The sequence below is a fragment of the Corvus hawaiiensis genome, chromosome 5 (genome assembly GCF_020740725.1).
Source record: "Corvus hawaiiensis isolate bCorHaw1 chromosome 5, bCorHaw1.pri.cur, whole genome shotgun sequence".
Lineage (NCBI taxonomy): Eukaryota > Metazoa > Chordata > Aves > Passeriformes > Corvidae > Corvus > Corvus hawaiiensis.
In genome coordinates this window covers 55,622,691-55,646,871 of record NC_063217.1, presented here as the reverse complement: position 1 = coordinate 55,646,871, position 24,181 = coordinate 55,622,691, and the positions used below count along the sequence as shown (strand labels likewise).

At 40.4% G+C, this 24,181-nt stretch overlaps 1 protein-coding gene across 1 annotated transcript in view; it reads left to right on the top strand.

Annotated features, from left to right (window-relative positions):
* The window catches only part of MMRN1 (multimerin 1), a 42,181-nt gene that overhangs the window by 9,725 nt on the left and 8,275 nt on the right, over positions 1–24,181 (top strand). The window contains exons 2-6 of the mRNA XM_048305152.1: positions 3,709–3,828; positions 6,066–6,172; positions 13,682–13,780; positions 17,442–17,615; positions 22,075–24,054. Of these exons, the coding sequence (XP_048161109.1) occupies positions 3,709–3,828; positions 6,066–6,172; positions 13,682–13,780; positions 17,442–17,615; positions 22,075–24,054 (2,480 nt within the window). The remainder of the gene's footprint in view (positions 1–3,708; positions 3,829–6,065; positions 6,173–13,681; positions 13,781–17,441; positions 17,616–22,074; positions 24,055–24,181) is intronic.

Genomic DNA, 24,181 nt, shown 5'->3' with positions numbered 1-24,181 from the left:
TGAATAGATCGGTGTCAGTCTGGCCCAGAATCACTTCCTGCATCTGTTAAGAAATATTTAGTATCCCATTCATATGCTCAGAGATTATTATTTTTTTAATCTCTGTGCTGCACTTCAAAGAAAAAAAATACATTTTTTAATCTTGGGTATGGATTTGCAGAACCCTCACCACAGATATGAAAGGGAAGAGATTTCATGCCTGTACTGAGAAAGAAGCTCAGTGATAGTGCCCTAGGCAGCATAACGAGCCTTGATGGTCCTAAGCAACCTCACCTGTAGCCTCCACCCACGCCCCTGGGCTGGGACTCCACTTAAGCCCAGGCTGGAGGTTGTATTGCTTTCCTTATGGGGGTGCTTGTCTCTAGCAGACATCTTGGACCTGGCTCCTCAAGTGGTCCCTGCTGGGCTGCTCCTTGACTTATTCCTGCCACCCCACTGCTGCCTGCAGGTTCCTGGTGCTGTGGTACCTCTGCTGCTGGTGAGGTCAGTGCCTGGCTTGTGTGGTTGGCTCTCCCCTTTTGATAGGGAGAAATCCCACTCATGCTGCTCCCTGATGCTCAGTGAGGAAGCCCCCTGGAAGAGCTGTTTTCCTGGCAGTGCTTCCAAGGGCCACAAGTGCCCTGCTGTGTCTGGCTCACACTGAACTTTTGGCAAGAGAAGATGCCTGTCCTCTCTTGCTGCTGCAGAAGTGTGCCAGGAGAGATGCAGCTACAGGCTCGCTCTCTGGCTTACTGCTGCTGGCATTTAACTCAAATATCATTATTACTTGGTTACTCCTGCCAGCCTCTGTGGTACACGAGACTGTGAAGGGCCCGCATGCCCCACCCGGAGGGGTGGGTAAGTGACTTCACCGTTCCTCTGCAAAACTTGTAGGACTTAAATTTCCTCTCGTTTTTGCCAATTTTATGTGTCTCAAACTTGCATATAGTTGCTCCTGACTTTCCCAGAGGAAGTGAGTGGAGTACCTAATCTTTATGCTCATGCTTGATAGCTGCATTTAGCTTTTAGCAAATATTTATTCATGGAGTTTCTAATTAATACACAGAGATAAAAGGCAGTAACTAAAGGAGTGAGAAAATAAAGGAAGCATTAAAAAAAGCACAGCCTTTTTATAACTAATTAAGAAGAAATACTGTCTTACTGAAAATTCTCAAGGAAGTGGAGAGTGAGTGAGCAAAATCAGATCAAAAGCACTCAATAAAAGCCCATTTTATAGGAAGAACATTATTCCTCAAATAAACAATGTGTGTTGTGAAAGGGAGCACAGCAATATTGGCAGTAGAGATATCATGAGGTTCAATCTGTTGGTTTTAGCATCTTTATAGCTTAGCCTGCTTTTTTCTCAGGAATCACTTTCCTAGTACAGCACTACTGAGCTTAATGTGCATACACTGGTAGGATCTCAGTAGACAAAAGCAATCACTTGAGGATAGATGCTGATACTGTTTTGTGTTTTGTGCTGTTGTTCATGTTTGAAGCAGTGTAAATCTGTATTAATGCCACTTAAGTAAATGGAACTAATCTGGTCTTAATTGTATTTTGATTTCCACTGTAAGGAGCCCATAGCAAGATACTGGTTTCTGGGGTAAATAACCCTTACTGAATCATGAAACATGAACAGAGCTACTACAACTGGAAGAAAATGTTAGCAGCAAAACACAACACAGGAAGATGAACTTTAAGCTTTCATATGCAAATATTTTTTGGAAGTACTTGCAGCTCCACCAGTCCTTCAACTGAAACAATGTCTAGTCACTAACTTGCCAACTCAAAAATTAAGTATGTTTCAGCATGGACAAGGCAATAACATATGATCCTGAGAAAGGCTGTGCTAAGTTAAGGATGAAAGAAAAAAGTCAGTACTAGGCCAAATAGACATTTGTTCCACCAGCAGAAAAGCAATAATACTTTCTTCAGGATGCCTTCAAGTCTGCAGCTGGGAGACTTCCTGAGACAGAGGTTATAGTGGCAATGATTTTTTAAAAAACCAAACTGATAATACCATAATGGCATGTTTTTTCATGAAATAATTTTACTGCTTTTTAAATCTGTTTTGACTTCCAAATTTGGCACAGTCTATAGCTATGGAAATGCTGCCCTGGTCTTTGGTTTTAAACCTGTTTTGTTGCGTACTTATCATAACAAGACTAAGTGAATAATGAATGTCATGACTTCTTATCCCTTCTGCTTTTCTTCTATTTGAATCTTGGGGTTTTTACACCTCTCTTTAGGGTATAGGACCAAACCTGAATTCTTTGTTCAAAGTGGCTATCTACTTGTATACAGCAACAAAGAGTTGATGTGCTGAAACAGTGGTGATTCCTGTGTGTTCTTTAGTCCTTCCCTGATAATGTCAAGTATTTGATTACCTAGCTTCGTTAATGCAAAACAAGAAATTGGCCTATTCAGAGAGCCATTAACAATGACTCCAAGATTATTTTTTCCACTGATGAAATCTACTGTACGTAGTGATACTACCTCTATAAGCCTGTCTTTGTGACTGATTCTGCATTGCCAGACCCTTTTCTGACACCTATTTAATTGGACATTCAGTATCATGAGACTTCTGCAGTTCTTCAAGTTCAGCTTTGTTTACTACACAAAATGATTTTGTATAATTCTGCATAACCCTGCCATCCCCCTATTTACTGACTTCCCCCCTAGTTAGTGAATATAGTGCCTATTACAGATTAATGTGGGATTGTGTTGATAACGTGCTTCTTGAGAAAGCAAACTAGTCTTTCATCTTTCTGATTTAATGCCTTATTTGTCTATAACAGGATCTATTTTCTTACTATGTGATAGACTGCTTCCCCCTCCAATATCTTTTGTTGAGAGACCTTGCCAAAAGCCTCTGAAAATCACACCCTTATCTACCTGCTTCTGATTCAAGGAATACCAATAGATCTCTGTGGTGTAATTTCCCTGTACGAATCTGTCCTGAGCTATTATTTAGATTATAATTTTGACTTAATTCTATTCTCTACTGTAGCAAAGTTCCAAAGTCTGATTTACCAGCTTGCATTTGCTTGCAACCTCCTTAGAAACCTTTAAAAAAAACCCCAGCAAACCTGCTCTTGCACTCACCAACTCCAGCCCCCTGGGCTGCAGTGATCTAGAGTTTGATCATTTTGTATGTGACTGCCTTCTCTGGATGGGCATCCAGAGGTGCAGGCAAGTGTGGAGCCCTGCTGTGTGTTTGCTGTGTGTGGCTTTGACCTCACAGTACACTGGAAAACAAAGTCTGTACTCACACTATTGCTGGGGAAAGCAAGAAGCACTAGAAATGGCTGTCCATGAAGTGAAAGCTGTGGATGATTAAAAACCTTACTAAACATTCCTTTGAATTCTGGATAAACAGTTTCTGTAGTCTGAAATGTAGGTGTACTTTAAGACCTGTCATTACTGAAGTCTAGAAGAGCTTCTTTGTACTTGGATCTCCACAGACATTTACAAATTAAAATTTAGATTTGCAGTATGAATGTATATAGAGATGGAGAAATTATCATCTGTTTCCTTGCTGAAGCACAAAGACTAAGTAATTTCCTGAGACAACATTGGCAGTTGGAGAGAAACAAATGTAATTTTCATAACTTACTCCTGTTTGTCATTTATGGGTGCATCTTTCACAGTTAAGTGTCATATATTATCATATGGTGGAAAATGTTGTTTGTACTTTTAATCATATTTACCTTCTCTATCTTACAGAAACTGGTGTGCTTATGTCCATACCAGACTTGTACCTACAGTTGTGGTGGACAACCTGGAAACCTTCTCATCAGGCAGAGCAAAGCCTTGCACTTGGCACATTGGATCCTGTGCTCAGAGGTAGGGAGAGCTGGGAAGAAAGAGGACTTGCAAGTACTTTAATTACCATCCAATGCACAATTAATGTGCATATAACTTTAAAAATTAAAAGGGAAACAGGAGAGAGCAGCTTAGCATGTCTCCAGGGCTCATCATCACATGACCCTATAGCTTGTAGAAAGCTCATGGCCTGTTCCTATAGCAAGTCTAAGTGCTCGTGACTGGGCATGTCCCCACTCTGGCACCCTTCAATCAGTTCAAAGTCTTGGAGTCAGAGAGATGCACAAGTACAAAGGTTTAAAGCATGTGCATGGAAGAAAATCCTTTCTGTGCAATTTTCCAAGCCTGTGCTCTGTTGGAGCAAAAGGCTTCCCCTGAGAGGCACAAATATTTTTGTTATTATCTCTCTGCTGAGTGCTTATTTCTGGCACAGCTTTGGTCAGGCAGTGAACCTAGACAAGTAATTGGCCTGGATGGAACTTGTAAATAATACCTCTGTTAAACATATTCAGATTGTCCTTTGTGGTTTGGGTGCCTCCTTGTATTCTCCAAATGTTAGATTGCAGTCAGAAATGAAATTGGAATTTAATGCATGAGTTTGGAAAATGGCAAACTGAAACAGCACCAACAAAAATATTACAATCTCCAGACTGTAATGTATTTTTCCCTTGACAAATTTCAGAAGCCTCTTAGAAGTCAGTTTGACTGTTCTGAGAATTGTCCTCTAGGTGGTATGGCAGAACATGCTTAAAGCTTAGAGTTGAAAGTGGGAATAGAGCTTCCTTAGCATTTGGTGACTCTGAAATGCAGTCGACTGCATTGCAAAACTGTGGAGCGGACCCTGTGGTTGAAATGTTGCCAGCTGTGTTATTTTGTTTTGATTTTTGCCTAATTCAATCACTTTAGGTCCTTGCGCTGCTTGTATAAACAAGGCTCTACTATATAAATTTCTGGGACTCATTTACATGAATTTTTTTAGTGTGGATTATTTTTGAAATAGCTATTCCTGATTAACTCCTTTCATGGACACTTCATTTTTGTGAGTGGTTTTAGGAATGGATTATGCTAATGCAGAATGAGGTGTTTTTATCATAAGACCATCCATACAGCAAAATAACCGAGAACACTCTTGAATTAAGATCACCTTAATCTTTATTGATTTCTTGCTGCTGAAAAAAACGTTTTTTAGAGCCAAAGCTGGTTGGGAACACATGCAAAGCTCCTGCCAGCTGCTATAAGAATTTTATTATATATAATATTGCATCCCTTGCAAAGGGGTGACAAGATTAATTGGGGTGTAAAATATGGTGGCATTTTTTAATGTGTTGGGAGGATATTTTTTTGGTCTGACAGCCTTTAAATTCTTCTCTTTTTCTGGAGTGATTTATACAGGGATTGTGTACAAAACAATTCAGTAACTGTTTTATCATCGTATTTTCTGAGATTTTAGGTGTTCTTCATCTTAGTGTTAACAACTAGCAGTACTGTGTGATATTGTTTTTATTTGAACTTTGTATTTAACATCTTAAAAGAGCAAGGAGACTTGCTGTAGTTTATTCTGTATGCCCTACTGCAGCATGTTTGTTCTAAACTGACTTCTCTGTGAAGTTAAGAAACCTGGGAGAAGTGATGGGGGTAGCCAGGACATGCAGAATGTGTTGGAACACAAATAAAATTGCTGCTGCCTCTGCAGTTGTGTACTGTAACAGTGGTAACTGAGGCCTCACAATTACACAGCCCTGCCCTCCTTTCCCTGAAGTCCAGAGTGGAATTTTTCACACTTTATTGGATTAATGTTTGTATAATCTTGTTTAAAATAATCAGAAGGGAAGGTTTCCAGTGTGCATTAAATGTGTGCTGATGTGGTATAAATTATTGTGAATGCATTTTTCCACCAATTTCAAAGAAAAGGGGCATATGACTATTGTAGTTTTGGCTCACTTTGTTCAATGAGGTAGTTATTAATTGTAATGTCTTCCATAAAAGATTGCAGTATTTGAATCCTGAATAAGATATTCGGGGAAGAAATCTAAATAGACATCAGGTTTCTTTAAAATTCATGTCGATGATCTGAAGGTTGCAATATTAAAGCTCTGATTGCTAATGAAACACCAAACCCTGGTTAGAATTCAGTTTGAATTTCAAGCAGTAATGAAAGGATAAATATGACAAGTGAGATAATGCACTGTAGTTATGCAGGTATCTTACAGCTCCTCTTTGGTTACCTAAAATAGGTTTAAATTGTTCTCATTTCACAGGTCCCAGACAACAACACACCAGGCCTACAGAATCAAACATAAAATAGTGACATCCCTGGAGTGGAAGTGCTGTCCTGGGTACAGGGGGCAGAACTGCCAACCCAAAGGTGAGTAGAATTGTAAGGATTTGAAACTATTCAGCAAAAGAAAACAATGAGGTGTGATTTGGGAGCAAATGGCTCTGTTGAAAACCAATACAGTCCTTTCCGGTAATTTAAAACCAGGAAAAATGCACAGTAAACTAAAATGCTTTGGGATGTTGATGCTTCCCTGCATGTGAATTTTCAGAGTGGCTAAGCAAAATGTCCTTTCTTCTCTTCCACTCTAAATAAAGCTCATAAAATCTCCAGCCTTATTTCATTTTGCTAAAATATGGAGTTTGCATTCAGTGCGTCTATGTTTTGACCTTTTAGTTATTGAGTATTGCATTGCTGGGGATATTAAATCCAGGTCCTCTATTGAATATTTGCTGTAATATTCCTCTACAACACTGTTACTCTTTTTCCTTTCAGTTTCAGGCTCTAAGAATGTATTTTGTTTGTGATAAAATAATGTATCAACTTTTTTTTACTTCTCTGAATTTTGTAGGTCTTCTGTTGTTCGTTTCAACAGTGACTGAATTTTTCTAGGTATTGCACATGATCCCTGTGTAACTGTGCCCTTTTTGACAGAACAGCCTTTTACTTCTGCCCTGGTGATCAAACATGTGGCATCATATTGTAGTTTTGCATCTGTATAACAGCTATTTCTTTGCTGCTGGCCTTAAGCAAGCAGTCCTTGAAAAATTAGATATGGCATCAGCATACATGTTTTAAATGAATGAATATTGCAAGAAAGGCCATTAGGTGTGATAGGGAGTTCAATCAGCAGCAGTAAAGTAAAGGGCTATGATTAAAAATTAATGTAGAGGAATGAAGAGAAATCACTGTTGTTCACATCCAGGAGGGAAATTTCAGTGCTGAAGAGCCAGAACCTTGGCAGGCTCCAAGTTCTCCTCTGTACAGCAGAGTGTAGAGTCAGTTATTAACACAGGACATGGTCAGGCAGAAAGGCTGTCCAGTGAGCATGGATCAAGTGTTGTAAAGGTTTCCTTTCAGAAAAAAAAGCAAACATTAGCAAAAATAGATTTAAGAAAATGTAAAGGGTAGTATTGAAGGGGAAGGTCACAGGTGACAAAATTGAAATGGCATCAAAATAACAGGGAAACATTGACCAGGAAGAAAAGCTGTACAACTCAATTTGTAGTGGCATCTGTGTAAAAAATAAGAATAAAGGAAAGTGCTGTGAAGTGTTACAGGAGTGGGTGTTACATCCCCTGGGTTCTGTTTTCAGACCTCTTCTGTCTTGCTGAATAACTTTGGGAAGCCACTTATAATCTGCATAACCAAGTTTACCCAGCTAGAAAATTGAGATGACACTTATCTCACGGGGCAATGGGATATTTAATTAATTAATGCTTGTAGAACTGCTTAAAGAGATTGGGATGAAAGGTGTTATGTCAGAGAAGCTTTTCTTCCCTGCTTCTGGAATCCTGCCTCCCATGAGGAGCAGACCACCAGCACAAGCCCTGCCTGTATTATTCAATTCCCATGAAGGGACGTCGGCTAATGAACTTGAACAGTTGGGAGCCCGATAGCTTTGTCTTCCTGCACTCTGCAACAGCAGGGGAGAGACACTGAAAGTGCTGAGTGGGGCTCTCCGAGTCACTGAGCCTCCCACTTGGCCTCTCTGTTGTTCAACAACAGAACTGCTACTGAAGGGTTTCTGTGTCAAGGGAACTGGGGTGTTCTGACAATCCTTTAGATCCTGCAAAGGCCCTCTTAGTGTGATGTGGGTTGCTGGTAGAAAATGCTAATTTAAAATGCCTTCTGGTTTAACTTCTCTCTCAGACAGAGTGAAGTCGTATATAACTATTTCAGTCTGATAGTCTAGGCAGAAGGAACCACCAGCACCTGGTAGTTATTATTACACATCTGAAAGTCTTATTTGGTAGCCCTGTTGTAACTGCTTGATTACAGATGCTTCCCAAGGTACTGCAGTAGTGAGAGAGCAGGAAGTGATGTGTTCAGATTGCTGTTTCTAGCCTTACCTCCCTTGTGGCAACGCCTGACCAAATTAGCTATGACATGGATCCTATTCCAGCATGGACAATGCAATTTTGTAAGAAAAGTTTTAAGAACGAAAAAACGTAGACGTAATTTCTTTTAAGTCTAATGAGACAGCTCAATATTGATATGACAATTCAACAATTAAAGTATCATCATTTTGACCTGGGAATACAAAATGCTTAACTGGGAGCAAAACCACTAAAACAAAAGCACTTTTAAATTCTGAGTTGCAGACTTCATGGCATATCACTTTTACTGAACACAGCTTTATTTTAACTTTGTGTGTGTAGTAATGAAATCCCAGTTCCCTCATGCACAGACGGCCCCTGAACACCAAATTATATGGTTTAGAGCCAGCAGCCGTCTCTGCCACAGCCACTGTCAGCACAGAATTCCCTGGCGTGGCAGTGATGTCATTTCTCCAGCAGATGGCCGTGCAATGTCCCATCCTCTGCGTGGGGTGAGCGGCGCACACAAAAGGTGGCAATTCGCCTTGAAACACAGGGAACGGGAGGAAACTACCTAACCCTCCCCTCCGGGAAACCCCTTCAGCCGCTCCTGCTTCATCAACGATATATTGAGTGAAAAAGACCCAATCTCCATTTTTTAAATATTCCCTGAAATGATTTTGAACGCTGTGTTTAAAAATTACATGGGACAATAAATTATACATCTAGGCCAATATATTGGATGATAGACATCTAATGTTACCTTTCTATGTGCATTACCTGTTTTTTTCTGATACAACTGGAAGAACTCATTGCTCAGGATTTTGTGTTGCTGCTTTTTTTGTTGTTTGTTTTGTTTGTGCTGCTTTGTTTTTGAGAATGGCACCTTTAGGGTGGTTCTAGCTGTCTGATTTAAATTTCATATTTTATTTTTTTTAGTTTAAAGTGAGAATGGCATAGCTAATTTTTTAAAGGTCTCAAATGTGAGTCATTTGATGGCTATTTCTACCCTAAACAGTATGTGTATTAGATTTTCAGTCTGGTGCTCCCATCACACCTGCTGTTATCCAGCATCTACGATGGGAAATCTCAGCTGTGGGAATAAGGGACACATAGATGTAATCACCATATGATGTCTTGGAGTGATTCCTTTGGAAAACGTCTGAGCCACGCTGGAAGAATGATGTAGGAGAAGCTATACTACCAGTGACTCCTCTGAATTTGTTTCACAAATGAAAAGGCTCAATTTCTAATGGTACTTGCAAAGTACCTTTCCTATACTGCGATGAAATTTAGTAAGTGTACAATATGTGACTATCTGTGGGTGAGGTTTGTGTGTGTGTGTGTGCATTGCTGGCTCCAGTCCTTGCTGCTGTCAGAGGCAGTGCAGTTTGGGCTTGCTTCATGGATGGTTTGCTCTGACAGAGATGCTATGTCCTGGGTCTTGCAGCCATCACGTTACCGGAGCAGTTTTAAAGCACTGGTAAAACAAGCACACAGGGATAAATATATATCCTTAACACTTTAAAAGTGAATAAAATTGTAAGATTTTGGGTATTCTAGATTGTGGAGCTCTGAGTGGGGCAGTTGATTTATCAGGGAGGATGAAAGAAGGTGGATAATATATATTAAAAAAAAAAGTGGTGTCCATAGCACCAAGAGTGTCAGTGAATGCATTTAGAGTAACAGGAAGATCAGTAAATGAAAGAATAAAAGGACATCGATCAGCTGGTCATTATCACAGGCAAGTAACATACTCCCTTGTCACAGATTGTATCATCATGTCACCACCTGATAAATCCTGTGTAATGACATGGGCTGAATGCAAGAATTTAGCTTCTGTCAGTAACCTTGACACAGAAAGATAACAGAAGCTGTTGAAATTATAACTATTTGAGGATTTTGTATTTCTTATCAGCCAATTTCAATAGATTCTATCAAACTGTTTGTCCATATGTTAATTTCCTCTGAGTTCCTATCCTAATTTTACAACACCCTTAATTTACAACATAAAACACCTTATATCCTTCTAATTGCAGTCTATTTATCTTCAAATGAGCTATGTGAAACATGGAACTCCTTGATTCAGCGTTTTAATCTGTTTCCCTGGAAACTTGTGTTATGGCTAAACTAGATTTTAATATTTGAACTGTAAAATAATGTCACTATACTCAAGTTATTCTGCTTGTACTGTACTAAAGACTGGAAATCACATTAGTGCCACGTAAGTGGCATTCTTTAGATATGCTCTTCCTGGAGCATTGACTTCAAAATGTTTCGTGAACTGAGCAAGTATATAAAAATTGCTATAAATTTACACTAGCAAATTTATTACCTAATTTGTACATATTTTGGGGTTTTTTTTTATAATAATGAAATGAAAACAACAGCATTAAGCCTAATGGTGTTGGGGTCCCTCCCCTGCCGTGTAGCCCTGGGAGAGGGGCCCTGAGGGCACAGACACGGGGTTTCCTGTCCCTGCTCAGCCTCGTTCCCATTGGTTGGTTTGTGTTCCCTGCGCGGGCAGAGAAGGACCCTTGGTCCCGTGACTGGAACAGTTCCTGGGCAGAGCTCCGGCCATGCGGCTGGAGAAATAAACATCTCTGAAACAGCTATCAAGAATCTGTCTGTCCATATATATTTCCTTTCCACGGGACTCCTGGTTTGATATATGCGTGTTGCAGGATCCCCACTGCAACAAATGGTGGAGACTTGTGAGCAGAACGATCCCCGATCCCTAAGCGACTGATTTGTGTGAGTAAACCCTGGAAACTTTGGATTCCTCTTCTTGGTTTTGCTTTGCTATTCCATATCTAAACTATGGAGGAACCGTGGGAAGACTCTTGGCTCTCAGAGCCGCATATGGACATTTATCTTAAACTTAAAATGATTCTTGAACAACGATTTGTAAATTTTAGCTTGATTCAAGCTCAAAAAGAACTGAAACACTTCCTGGCATGGTTGTTTAAGAACTTTTTCTATGTTTCTTGGGATTTAATTATTACCAAGGGCTTTTGGAAAACCGTTTGGACACAGTTAATACTAGAGTCAAAATATATGCCGATGGAAGAATATTTTCGTGAATATTATTTAGTTACTGAGACTGTTGAGCAATGTCAGCTGTGTCCTGGTGAAGGGAAGCGTGGCGCAGGGACCGTGCGGCCCAGGCCACGTGCACCGAGCGCTCTGAGAGCAGCAGCGAGGCAGTTCCCGCGCGCGGGCGGAGCCACGCGAGCCGCAGTGTCGGTGGCGGAGCGGGGAGCGGCGGGACCCGGCGGGACCCGCACGGCGCAGCACAGCGCGTGGTGGAGCGAGCCCCGTGAACGCCCGACCGAGAGGGGCGGCGTGCAGGCGGCGGCTGGCGGCGATGGCGGTGGAACGGAGCCGTGCCCAGCCGAGACGCGCGCTGGAGCAGGGCGCGGGGGAGTCCTCGCTCGGGGGCCCGGCCGAGACGTGGGTGCAGCGCCCGGCAGCGGCAGCGAAGCTGCGACCAGAGGAGGCGACGCACGGAGAACTGAGCGGCGTGGCCCGGCCCGGCCCGCGCAGCCCCGAACGCGACCCCGGGAAGAGCGCGCAGGCACCAGCAGCCCCGACAATTCCAACACGGGAGCGACCGAAGGAGAGAGCAAAGACGCAGCGAGACAGAAAACAGCAGCCACTCGGAAAAAGGAAAAGATCATAGCAACTAAGACCTTAGGGATAGTAAAATGGTATAATGTTAAGCAAAATTATGGTTTTATAACAAGGTATGACAACCAGCAAGACATATTTGTGCATAGAACTGCTATTAAAAAGAATAACCCTGAAAAATGGATCCCAAGCTTGGGAGATGGAGAAGTGGTGGAATTTAATATTGTACTAGGGAGAAAAGGGTTACAAGCATCGCAGGTCACTGGGCCTGATGGTGTTCCTGTAAAAGGCAGTATATATGCAAAAGATCGTAGTCATGTTAGACAGTATCTCCATTGTAAGCCCCCCCTACAGTCTCCCTTTCCTAATCCCACCTTTCCCTTTTACCCTATGTCCTATTACCCCCAGTGTATTCCCAATCCGTTTTTTCATCCATGGTTTCCCTCACAAAACCATGCTTTTGCCAATTGTTTCCCCAAAAATCCCTTTCCAATGCCGAGTGGGGGATGAAAAGGGGGAGGGAAGAAGTTAAACCCTCTCCTGCCTCAGTTTCCCCACAAAGCATGCTCAGAGTTCTGTCTCCCTTCTGTCAGCCCTAAGATGTTCCAGAGAATCTGTTTGGACATTTAAAGACTCAGGAGGGTGGCTTGTTTTGTTTTGAAACTGTTCTTGTTATGTTTATCCAGTTGTTTTCATTCTCCTTTTATTAAAATAAAACGGGTGAGGTGTTGGGGTCCCTCCCCTGCCGTGTAGCCCTGGGAGAGGGGCCCTGAGGGCACAGACACGGGGTTTCCTGCCCCTGCTCAGCCTCGTTCCCATTGGTTGGTTTGTGTTCCCTGCGCGGGCAGAGAAGGACCCTTGGTCCCGTGACTGGAACAGTTCCTCGGCAGAGCTCCGGCCATGCGGCTGGAGAAATAAACATCTCTGAAACAGCTATCAAGAATCTGTCTGTCCATATATATATTTCCTTTCCACGGGACTCCTGGTTTGATATATGCGTGTTGCAGGATCCCCACTGCAACATAATGGCTAGGAAATGTATGTCAGGAATATGGCAATTTCAGTTCAGTTCCCAGCTATCTGATCAGTTCATTACTTTTTGCGAGTGCAGGCACTTAATTTTCTGGACCTCAGTTTCCCCAGCTAGGATATTGAATTAATAATAATGTTAGTCCAGCTGTTTGCAAATTGCTTTCAGATTTTTGGGCTGAAATGTAAAATAAGAACAGATAATCCCATCTGCCATCACCAGAGAAAATATTTACAAAATTGACACCTTTGTGAAGTCTTTTAATGTGTATACCAGTCATAAATCTCAGATGTATTCGTTGGAACTTAGAATTTGATTATGCTTTGAAATAGTTCTTATTTTTTAGGTGCTACAAAAATGTAATATCACCATTGCCTTTAGTAGTAAGATTTCCATGGTTGAAGATCTGTGTAATCTGTAAAGAAAAAAAAAAAAACAACAAAAAAAATCCCACCAAACAAAACCAACCCTAAAAAACCAACCCAAAAATCAGTTTCAGCAGGCCTGGTTAATTTTGTAGCCATTAAAAAACCCTAATAAATTTTACAGCTGGCAAACTCTGTATTGTCTTCATATTCCTGTTTTACATGGTTCCAAAATATTTGTCTAGAATTTTTAGCCGTGGGCATTTAAAAATTCTGTTCATCATAAAGCAAATTTTGACGTTTTAATATTAACACCAGCCCATGCCAGTCTCAAGAAGTCTTTTATAAAGCCAGTTAACATCTTCAGCAATGTGGTCCCACACTGCACAAAGCGGGTAAGTCTCACTGCAGATGATTAGGCTTTGGTAAAGCTGGTACAGAGCAGAGACAGAAAAAAATTGTTGTGGAATCATCCCGATTGTTGTGTTCTGTGGTTCACTCACATCCTTTCCTTTCATTTTTCTCCCTTCTCTAGCTCCAGAGCAGCAATCAGTTATACACAGCAACCAGGCTGAAAGCAGCAGAACTGTCAGTGAGAGGACACCAGGAGCTCTGCAGGACCCCAGTGGGACAGGTCAGTTTTTAAGAGTGCTCTCACCTCTACCCAGTCACTGACAATGGGATTCACTGAGATCACTGCAAAAACAACTTGAGGAAAATCCCTGTCTACTGAAGGGACCTGAATGCACTGTCAGCTTCTGGCAGTCATGGTTTACTGGTATGCTCTTCTGATAAAGATGGGCAGAAGATACTGGATTTAAATAGAGCAGCAGCTTAGAATTTATAGAGTGTCTTGTGACTAAATTAAAACCAGAGAACTACTCTGTATAGAAATATTTAAACTATTATGTTGGTGAATACAATACGTTAATTAACAGGAGAAAGAAAAGAAAATTAAACCAAAAAAAAAAGCAAAAAGACCCAACCCAAATACAGGAGTAGTACAGACCAGCATTGCACACAGAAGAAAATGTAATGATGTTAATTGATTATGTGAATACGTAATTACTGTTATATATTTTGTTACAAAAATTGGCTCTTTATTCAAAATCACAAGGATGTTTCAAGCCTTAACAAGGGCAGCTCAGGTGTTTTAAGCTACTATGTCTAGGATGATCAAATAGCTAAGAAACACAGTGACAGTTTACACATTTATACCACAGATACTTGAGAGTATTTCTTATTGCCCTATTCATTTGCTCATTACTGGGTTTACTTTAACTTATCTGGACCTTATATTTTTGGAATATAATGTCAGTTTTGTCTCACAACAGTATGTACAGACAATCTAGAACTGTAGGAGATGGTCAGTAACAAAAATGATTTATTCAAATATCTGTATCGAGAACCTACGTTAGATGACTGCTGCGTGAAAATCTTCTCCACATCTTGGTCTCCAGCTGCTGGCAGCTTTGCTCTGGGAGAAATCCTGTGCTGTTTGCCATTTTAGGAGGCAGCATGCCACTGTTGGCCACATGCAACTGGACACGAACGGTGGCCATTTTCCATGGCGGAAAAAGCTCAGTCCTTCAGTGTCTCGGGGTCAGGTCAGAGGTGTGGCATCTGGAGCTCCAAGGGCAGCCAGAGTCCTAGTTGTTGGGAGCTTTGGTCTGGAAGCAATCCTGCAATGTTCACAATTTTTGGAGTTGGCATGCAACTGTGGGCACAGGTGCCTGGTCTCAAACAGTGGCCCTTTTCCACTGGAAAAATGTTAATTTTCATGGTGATGGCCAGGATGTGAAGGATGCTTTAAATTCCTTGAACTTTCTTACTACCTCCCTGTTCTTTTGAATCTATTGATGCTTCAGTTATGTTTGTCTGCACTGGCTTTTTGTACAACCATCTGCTGTTCCGTGCTGTGGTGTTGTTGTCACCTATTGGCTTATATCCAGAAACATTTTAATGAAGCAAATAAATAAGGCAGGTTATGTTCTCAGGTCTGTGTTTTGCAGTTTTCAATATACTCTTCTGGGCTGTAATGCATGCTGAGAGAACAGGACACCAGAATTAAGATTGCTGCTGATTTTTATGGAGATTTTACACGTGTCTGTGCTTGTATGCACGTATGTGTTTTATTTTAAATCTTAATAGAAAGAAAAAGAGAGGGATAGATTGCATCTGGCATGGAGATATAGAAAGGTATTTTCAAAAGGGAATTAGGCTGTTGCCCCTTGGTGATAATGTATGAGCAATCAAGTCTCCCTGGGCTGGAGGGAGGAGGATGTTTAGTAAAGCAGACAGGGCCTATTATGAAAAAGTGAACTTGATCGATAGAGCACTGAGACATGCCACTTCTGTTAGTAGAATTATGCTCTGAGAAATAAATCTGGAATTGGAATCTCTAACCTCCATATTAATTGCCTTTCAGTTATTTTTAAATCAAATTGGGTCAGTCTAGAAAGAGAGAGATACCTGTTTTGGCTGTCAACCCTGCAAACGTGGCCTGGGGCCAGGACTGACTGCCCTGGTCTGTCATTCCATCAGCACCTGCTCTATAAGCCAGATTCTGCTTCCAGCTGCCACTGTGCAGCCATGACACTTTCAGGCATAAAACCTCACTTTCAGGTTCATCTAACTTCTCTTCCTCCCTCAGTGGGAAATGATAGAAACCAAGCTAAAAAAAGCATTACACCCTGCAGGTTAGTTATCAGTTTGGGTGACCATGCATGAGCCACTTATGAATTCAAATCCCTTTCTCATAGTAATAATTCTACCAGAAGCAGGAGTGTCCAGACCTGTTTGTCTCTCACAAACTTTATTATGAAGACAAAGGTCTATCAATGTCCTGTCTTTGCAGTGCCAGTCAGAAGAATTGCCAGAGTCCAAGCTAGATGGTTGAGTTAGAAACTATTTATTATCTGTATAAGTAGATACCTTGGGCAGAGAACACAGTTGGAGATCCTAAGATCCTAACCTAAAAGAGCCTTATTCTCCAGGCTCTTCCAATACTGGCCTTTACAGCCAACATGCCTCTGCAGGAGAGCATTCTCATGGGTGTTGGCCTGCTTCATCTGTGCTGATGGGGTGCATTTAGCTCATTTTCTGGGTTTTCCCATATGCTACCAGGTTAGATAAGACACATGTATTTTTTACATACAAAAATACAAGTCATCAGAAGAATATGCCCTTTAGCATATAACTTGGGATGTTTTGGAGCCTTTAGACCCCTGTACTTAGACACGATTTCTGATGAGAACTGTTTGCTGCCACAGGAATAGACACTGATACTGTGATGAAAAGTGACAAAGGATCAATAGCAATACTGTAAACTTACACTAATAAATATGTGTGTGCAATGCTAAAGAATCTCTTCCACAGCAGTTTATTCAGTCATAGTATACATAGCCCAGATCATTTGAGGTAATATATCCAATGTCAAACATAGGCCATTTAGGCTGAATTGTTGGAGATTTTCTAGCTTTGCTTACAGGAGTTCAAATACCTAATTTTATCACCATCTTCTGAAAATCCCAGACTAAGTTTGGTACCTGTCACCCATCAAACTCAGACGGCTGGCTGAAGTCGAGTGGGGTCTTAATTTTCAGCATCAATGCGTTCTTCACCATTCCCTATCTTAAAAGCATCCTTCGAGGCCTTTTTATTCCTGAAGAGACTACAAGTGTCAGCAACAATTCGGGCAGGTTTTAAAATAAACTTGACTTCGTAGGTTGAGCTTCTATTTTTAATGACAGACTAGTCATTATTGCAAAGTAGTTTATCTATTAGCTGTTTTTCTGCCTTGCTTCTGTGTTGAACAAGTCTTTATTTTGACCTAAACAATGGAAAGATGATGTGTTCCTTCAGACACAAGCCTTGCAAATTCATGAAGTTGTGTTATAAATGGTAAGTAAAAATGAATGCTTTTGTGATTGTGTTAAAGGAGATTGACTAAATGAGAGTTAACTGAGTACCCTGTAGGGTGCTACATGGAGGAAGAATGGCATTATGTTGATTAAAATATGCTAACCATTCAGAATACCCTTGTAGAATCATAAATACTTTATAATGGATACATATGGTTCAGTAATTAGTAACTACTGTGCTGCTGAATTTCACTAATAAATGATACATGACAAAAATCAAGATGATTCACTCAAAATGAAAAGTTCGGAAACTTTTCACCCCACTTTTTGCTAATGTCTCTCAAGTCAATTATGCCTTTTTTTTAATTCACTGCACAATGTTTTAACACTACTTGTTGGGGTTTTTTCTTCTCATTTTGTTCCCCAACCAAGCACTTTTTCAAAAAATGAATGAGAAGATTAGCAGTCAGGAGATGAAACTGACTTTTCTACAGAAGAAGGTTGACAGCATTGCTGCTGCAATGAATGATGTGAGCAAGATGCTTTCTTCTCTGGAAGGCAAAATCAATGAAGATAAGGGCAGAGACTTCCAGTCTTTTCTAAAAGGTAAGAAAAATAAATTAATGTAATCACTCACCCTGTTAGAGGTGCCAGGGGAAAAAAAGCTAAAAACCTTCATAGACTGTCCTGTTCTATCACTCAACACTTGTATAGGGAGAACTAATTTTTTAAATTTCATTTCATAAGAGAGGAATTTGTTTATTTCAACATTCGCTATGGTGTTTTTCATAGTGACAAAAGATTTGTATTCTTGGATACTTCATCATCTACATGGTAACTTAAGCCACTAGCAAGGCATTTTAATTTACTTAGAGCTTCTGCAAATATTCTTATCTCTGTTTTTGTTTATCTGGCAGCCACTAAAGGATGCAGTATTTGCTTTGCTACCAAGTCTAACTAATATCCTTTGATACGTAATTCACACATGCAGGGCAAACTATAAGGAATTCTGCGGTGGTTGTATTTATAACACAGCAAACATTCTGCTGAATAATTTGTCCCTGATCATATTAGGCTATCTTTGATAAACATGATCAGTATATGAGAAAGACACAGCTAGAGATCAGGAGCTTGGGCAGATCCTCACCCGCAGAATTATGCATGCATTCTTCCTGAATCCTGGAGCAAGACCTGTGTGTTACACAGCTACAAGTGCTGCTTAACAAACAGATTCACTGAAACTTTCATTTCCTCAATGTGCATTATTTTTCTCATTTTTCAGGAATTTTCCCCAAACCATATTTTACACTTAAGAATCCAGAGGACTTTTCTACTGTTTGGAAATAGAGCAGAGGTTCCGGAGTGCCTTACATTGAGATAAAACTAAATGAAACAATAAGTGGTTTTGTATCTCCCTCAAAGTAGGATCTCATTTCTTGTGTTTTCAGTCCTCTGTCTCCTGAGCTGCTCCTGCACATGCTAGATGGCTCTCTTGTATGCAGTTCATTCCATCTCTTGATCAGTGACCTGCTTTCACCTCTCCACATATTGCTAGATGGCATTCTTGACCTTTGGGTGCACATTTAATTTGTCTTTGAATATTTTCCATTTCCCTTCTGCTTTGTCCTCATTCTTTTTTGTATATTCCACTCATTCTAGCTGTCATTTTCATGCTAGTCTAAGAGGTGTTTTTCTGCATCCTGTGTTTCTGCTTCTGCACTCCCTACTGGTATTTCAGGGTCTAAGTCTTTATTACAATGTGCTGTTCAAACCCCTCCCCTTCTTTGAAAATGTGCTTCAAGCCTTTATTGTTTTTACCTGCAATGTTTTACATTATACCTGCTTAAAAAAAATCTCCAGCTGATGTCCCTTTTTTTTAAATTTATCTTCTCAATCTATCTCCTAATCAAGTAGCTCCAATGAACAAGATGCTATCAACTACATTCCTTGGCTCTAATTATGAGCATTCCAGTACAGGTTATTCTTGACTTGTACATAGGTAAACATCAGGAATGAGGACAGGAGGGGAGAAAGAAAAGGTTAGTGTGTCTGTTGGCTTGTGTGTGTAATGACAAACGGCAACTGCAGTTTCTGTCCAGGAAATATTTGAGTTGTACTCAAATGCATAAACAGCATCCTAAAGTAGCAGGACCTGGAAGGAGCTTCCATGCTGTCCTGTAACTTTGTACACAGGTGCAGCATAGGCACATCAGACTGGCTAAAAATAGCTCTTAAAAGCTCTCCTGAAGCAAACCACAACTTTCCCCAGTATGGCTTTGCCATCCTGAAGCAAAGTGCTATCAAAGCACAGTTAGGTCTATAGTTGCTTCATGTTATACAGACATTTTCCTTCTTCACCTACTTTTCCATTTTCTTCTTGGTGTGCCCAGGTCCTTTGCTCACAGTCCATGCATCGCTTTTTTTCTTATCACAGCAATTGTAATGTTCTGCCCAGCTTTGTATCAGGGTTTCTTAGGAGTGAGGTCTGATTCTATGACCAAACAATTCAATACAGTTTGAAAAGTCTTTAACTCTTGGTTTCATCTGTGACTTTGGTGACACAAATGTCATTTGTTGATAGAGGGCAACACTCACTGGAGTAACTGATATGCTCCTCTAATTTTGTTAGTGAAACCTGTTGTGCATTTTAAAAATTGCTTTCAGTACTCAGGCAGCTGTTCTGTTTTTTTACTTAGGGAAAATAATTTTGTGCTCTCTTTTTAATTTAAGAAACTCTGCTTACTTCCTGCTATTCTTTTCTTCCTCCTTTAATTCCGTGTTTAATACGCACCTTTCCTCTTCATTATTAAAATGTACACTCCTTTAAAAATGAACTCAATAATGGAGTGTTAATCACTTCCAAGTCAGAAATGTCATTTACAGCTGCATATGTAACCTCAATTCAGTCTCCTGTGTACGTACATTTATTTTGCACATTATTCTTCAAATAATTGAAACTGCAAAGAGAGTATATGTTGACACAGAGTAATTACGCCCTTTGGTTTTCAGCCAGGAAGCTAAAATTAAAATTTATAATCTCATAAAAAGTGCAAGAAATCTTTAACTTTCACAGGTAGTTTGGACCTTTCTATTTCAAAATGAGCAATGGAGAAATTGAGTTACATCCATGAATGCATACATGTATTCTTAGCTCAAGCCTTACAGCATACCTAATTGTCACCTACAACACAAGTTTGGGTTAGGTCTTTGTGTGGACAAGTGTGCTCCCACAGTCCCTGCCTAGTTGTCCTAGCCAGCAAGCAGCAGGGAGAGAAACCCAAAGCTGTCTTGTTTATCAGGCTCCACACTCCCTTGGTAATGGGAACACCCGAAAACCAGAGCCGAGCTCCATATTACCCTCACTATCCAACTAAATGGAACAGGAATAGCAGAGAGTGAGGCTGGCACCTTCTTGGCTGTCACAGAAAGAAAAGGTCAGTGCAGACCTGTGGAACACCTCTCACAGATGAATGGCCTGTTATCAAGATTTGTTGCTGAGATGAAGGAATTTAATTGATTCCTCACAGAAGGTTGAGAGTAATCTTGGTTCTTTCCACAGCCATTAAATTTTTCTTCACAGCTCATTGTGTCTCAGAGCACAGAACACTTTTCAGCATCATAAAGCAACCTGACCACATCATAGCTTGGAATGGTTTTCCTACATGTCAGTTTTTTGAACTTGGTTAGTATCTTGGTTTTTCCTCTCAGCTGCCAGGACACCTTTATTCTCAGATATTTCAGTGTGCACATACATGTGCGTATTCTTGTACATGCGTCTGTCTAGTCATTTACTTGCTCTTTGGATAGTTAAAAGGAAGTCAATAAAGGTAATCCCAGTATTATCATTGTTGTTTATTATACTTTATACAAAATTGCTGTGACATTTGGGACCTCAGTTGACAATAATGGAGTTGAATTCTTAGGAAAGTTCGTGCTGTATTTCTGACGTGGTTCTTTCCTGGGCTAGCAAACTTGGGTCTGATTTCCTGATGTTTTACTGCACTTGCTGAGAATGTACCTTCAAATAAGTTTTCAGAACATGCCTCAGTGTTTTAGAGATGAAGAAATAAATTCCAGTCTGTAGAATTAATTGAGAACAAAATGGAAGTAGGGAACAGATAAATTCTGCCTTTATCGATACAGTTTTAATCAGAGAACCTGTGGTCATTGAGGCATTGTAGAGGTTGAAGAGTTTAATCATTATGTCACAGTCTGACTGCAAATGTTCATAGGGTTTATAAAAATTGTGCAAAGAATGCATCAGTGTTTTAGTTGAACATAAGGGCTACCTTTGGAGAATAAATTAATAAAAATCCTTCTAATCTCGCACCAGAGCAGAACTACTGCTCTAATTGACTGAAATATGTTATGCAGAACTCTTTTATGCCTGCCTTGACCTCTCTAAGGCTATATGGGAAACATACCTTCATGTTGTTCACTGGGGCAGAATTCCCACACATTCACTTCTGCCTAGTGCTTTTCAGGATCAGAATTCCTAGGAGCTGTTTAAGGAGTCGTAGTATGCAAGCCGTAAAGTTTCTACCTTTAAAATGTCAGCATTTTGCAGCAGTTGTTGTGTTACTAACTTTAGCTATTCAATAAGCTGATTTTTTTTATTTTGCTTCTTTCTCACAATAGTGTGTTGTATTGTCACCTAGCACATACAATACAGCAGGAAGGTAATAATCTCTGCTTTCACTTCTTAACCATAATGTTGTAAAGCAGATGGTTTTTGCCTTGCTTCCCTAGTGGAGAAAGGATACATCACTTTTTATGAGCAAGCCACAAAAGCATACAGATCTCCTTCTGGTTCTCAGAAACAACTTAGCTAGGAGGTCAAAGTCAGAGTTTGCCCTTTCAAAATAATAGCAAAAGTTGCACTGATTTCAGTAGAAACAGGGACTTGATATTCTTCAGCTGTAAATTTTGCTCTGTGTGTGGGTAAATTGGGGTAGGGATGTGTGTCACCTCTGTGCAGCGCTGTGTTTGCTCACGTTGTGGGAAAAACTTAGATGTCATAGCACAGTTGTTTTGATTGTTTCCATATTTCTTCTTTTCCCCAAAGGTCTCAAATCCAGAAGTATTAACGACTTAATCAAAAACGTAGTTGAAGAACACTTTCATGTGTTTCAAGGTGAAATGCAAGAGAGCATGGCTCAGATTTTCAAGACTATGTCTAGTTTGTCAGGTGACCTTGAAAATACAAAAGAATTAGTCAAGCATCTGAATGAAACCCAAAATAAATTTGCTCAGGAGAAAGATAGTGGGCCAACAGAACTTGACATTCTGGAGCTGAAGAGTCATATGGTGCAGATGAGAGAGGAAATGGCCCTCACTTGTGACAAGCCTGTGAAAGCTTTACAAGAAAAGCAGAAGTCCTTGGAAGTTAACTTGGAGCATCAACAGTCAAGAAGTGTAATTTATTATGAATCTTTAAATAGGACCCTTACTGAAATGAGAGATGCTCATGAACAACTGTTATCAGCTGAACAGTCCTCAAGGCAAAGCATCCCCTCAGCAGATAAAGTCATGGAATACAATGTTACAGAGTACATGTTCACCCTGCATGAGAAAGTAAAGAGACAAGGCATGATGGTACTGGAGATCTATGATGACTTAAGAGTCCAAGATAGCAAGATCAGCAATCTCAGTGTTGCACTGGAAATTCAGAGGGACTCTGTTCTGGGGGTCTGTGATGACATGTTGTCAGAGAGCAGGACAGATTTCCAAGCACAGCTGGCAGCAATCCAAGAGAGCATGCTTGTTCTAAACAAGAGTCTCTCTGATGTGTTCCTTCCATTGGGCAGTAAGATGGACAAAATGAATGAGCAAATTAATGATTTGTGCTATGATATGGAGATCCTGCAACCCTTGATTGAACAAGGAGTACCTTTTAGTCTGACTTCTGAGTATGAGCAACAAATCCAAGCTCAAGAATTCAAAGAGAAACTTGATAACCTCACTGTTGTCATTAACAGAATGAGTTCTGCAATGAAGGAACTTTCCAAAACTCAGGAAGGACTTAAAAATGAATCTCAGGCTTATCAGGATCTGTTTGAGAGTCGTGTTAATGAATGCTCCATGGAAATAGAAGATGGATTAAACAAGACCATGATAGTAATAAACAGTGCTATTGATTCTATTCAAGATAATTATGTACTGAAAGATATGCTACATGCTCTAAGAAATGAGACTGGAGTTTGCTGTGGCAGAGCTGAGGAACTGGACAGCCTCCTGGCTTTCATTCCTCAGTTCCAGCAGTGGAATGAATCCCTCCAATCACTGCTCTATAACAAGAAATACGAAATTACTTCACAAGTATCTCCATCTCTTTCTGATCTTCCATACAAGGAATCTGACAAAAGTATCCTCCACAACTTCAGTAGAGTTTTCTATATTTTAAATGAGACATCATCAAAAGTGGAAAAGGAGCAACAAGATATCAGCCGCCTGGAAGAAAAACTATTTGACTCTGTGGAGGGTTCAAAGGACCATGAGGTTCGCCTTCTGAATGTAGAGTCAAAAATTTCCAAGCTTTTGGCAAACAACTGTGTCTCACTCAAAAAAACGAAAGCTGCCTCAACAGAGAAAGAGCAGGTGGTCTCACTTCAGCTCCAGGCACTGAGTTCCAGGATCAAGGCCCTGGAAGCCAAGTCGATCCGTTTCTCAAACATCATTCCACTTGCGAACAAGACTGCTCATGAGGCCTGGGGGCTGTGCCAGGATGCCAACAACAGCATCCAGAAAGTGAACACAAGCATACCTGTGCTAATTAAATTGGCTCAGCCAGATATCCCCCTGCTGCAGAGAGGCCTCAAGGAGCTCATTGAATCTGTGCTTGAAGTAAAAGCAGGAGCTATTTTGACAAATTTAACCCAGCATGTTGACATATCGATGGTAAATGCAATGAACAATATCACCAAACTTCAGAAGCCGCTGAAACCAGTTATAAAGAAACCCTCCCCAGCAAAAAAAGTGGCAGCAAATGCCACCATGAGCCTGGCAAGCCGAAGCCAGAGAAACACAGATAATGCAATAGATCCAGGTAATGCGTTTTACTCTACTAAAAATCAAGGTATGTTTTATAAAGATTTATGTAACAATTGTGATGAACTGAGTGGCAGAACCTGAGAATAAATAAAAAGTCTAAAGACTGCTGTAAAGAGTGTTTC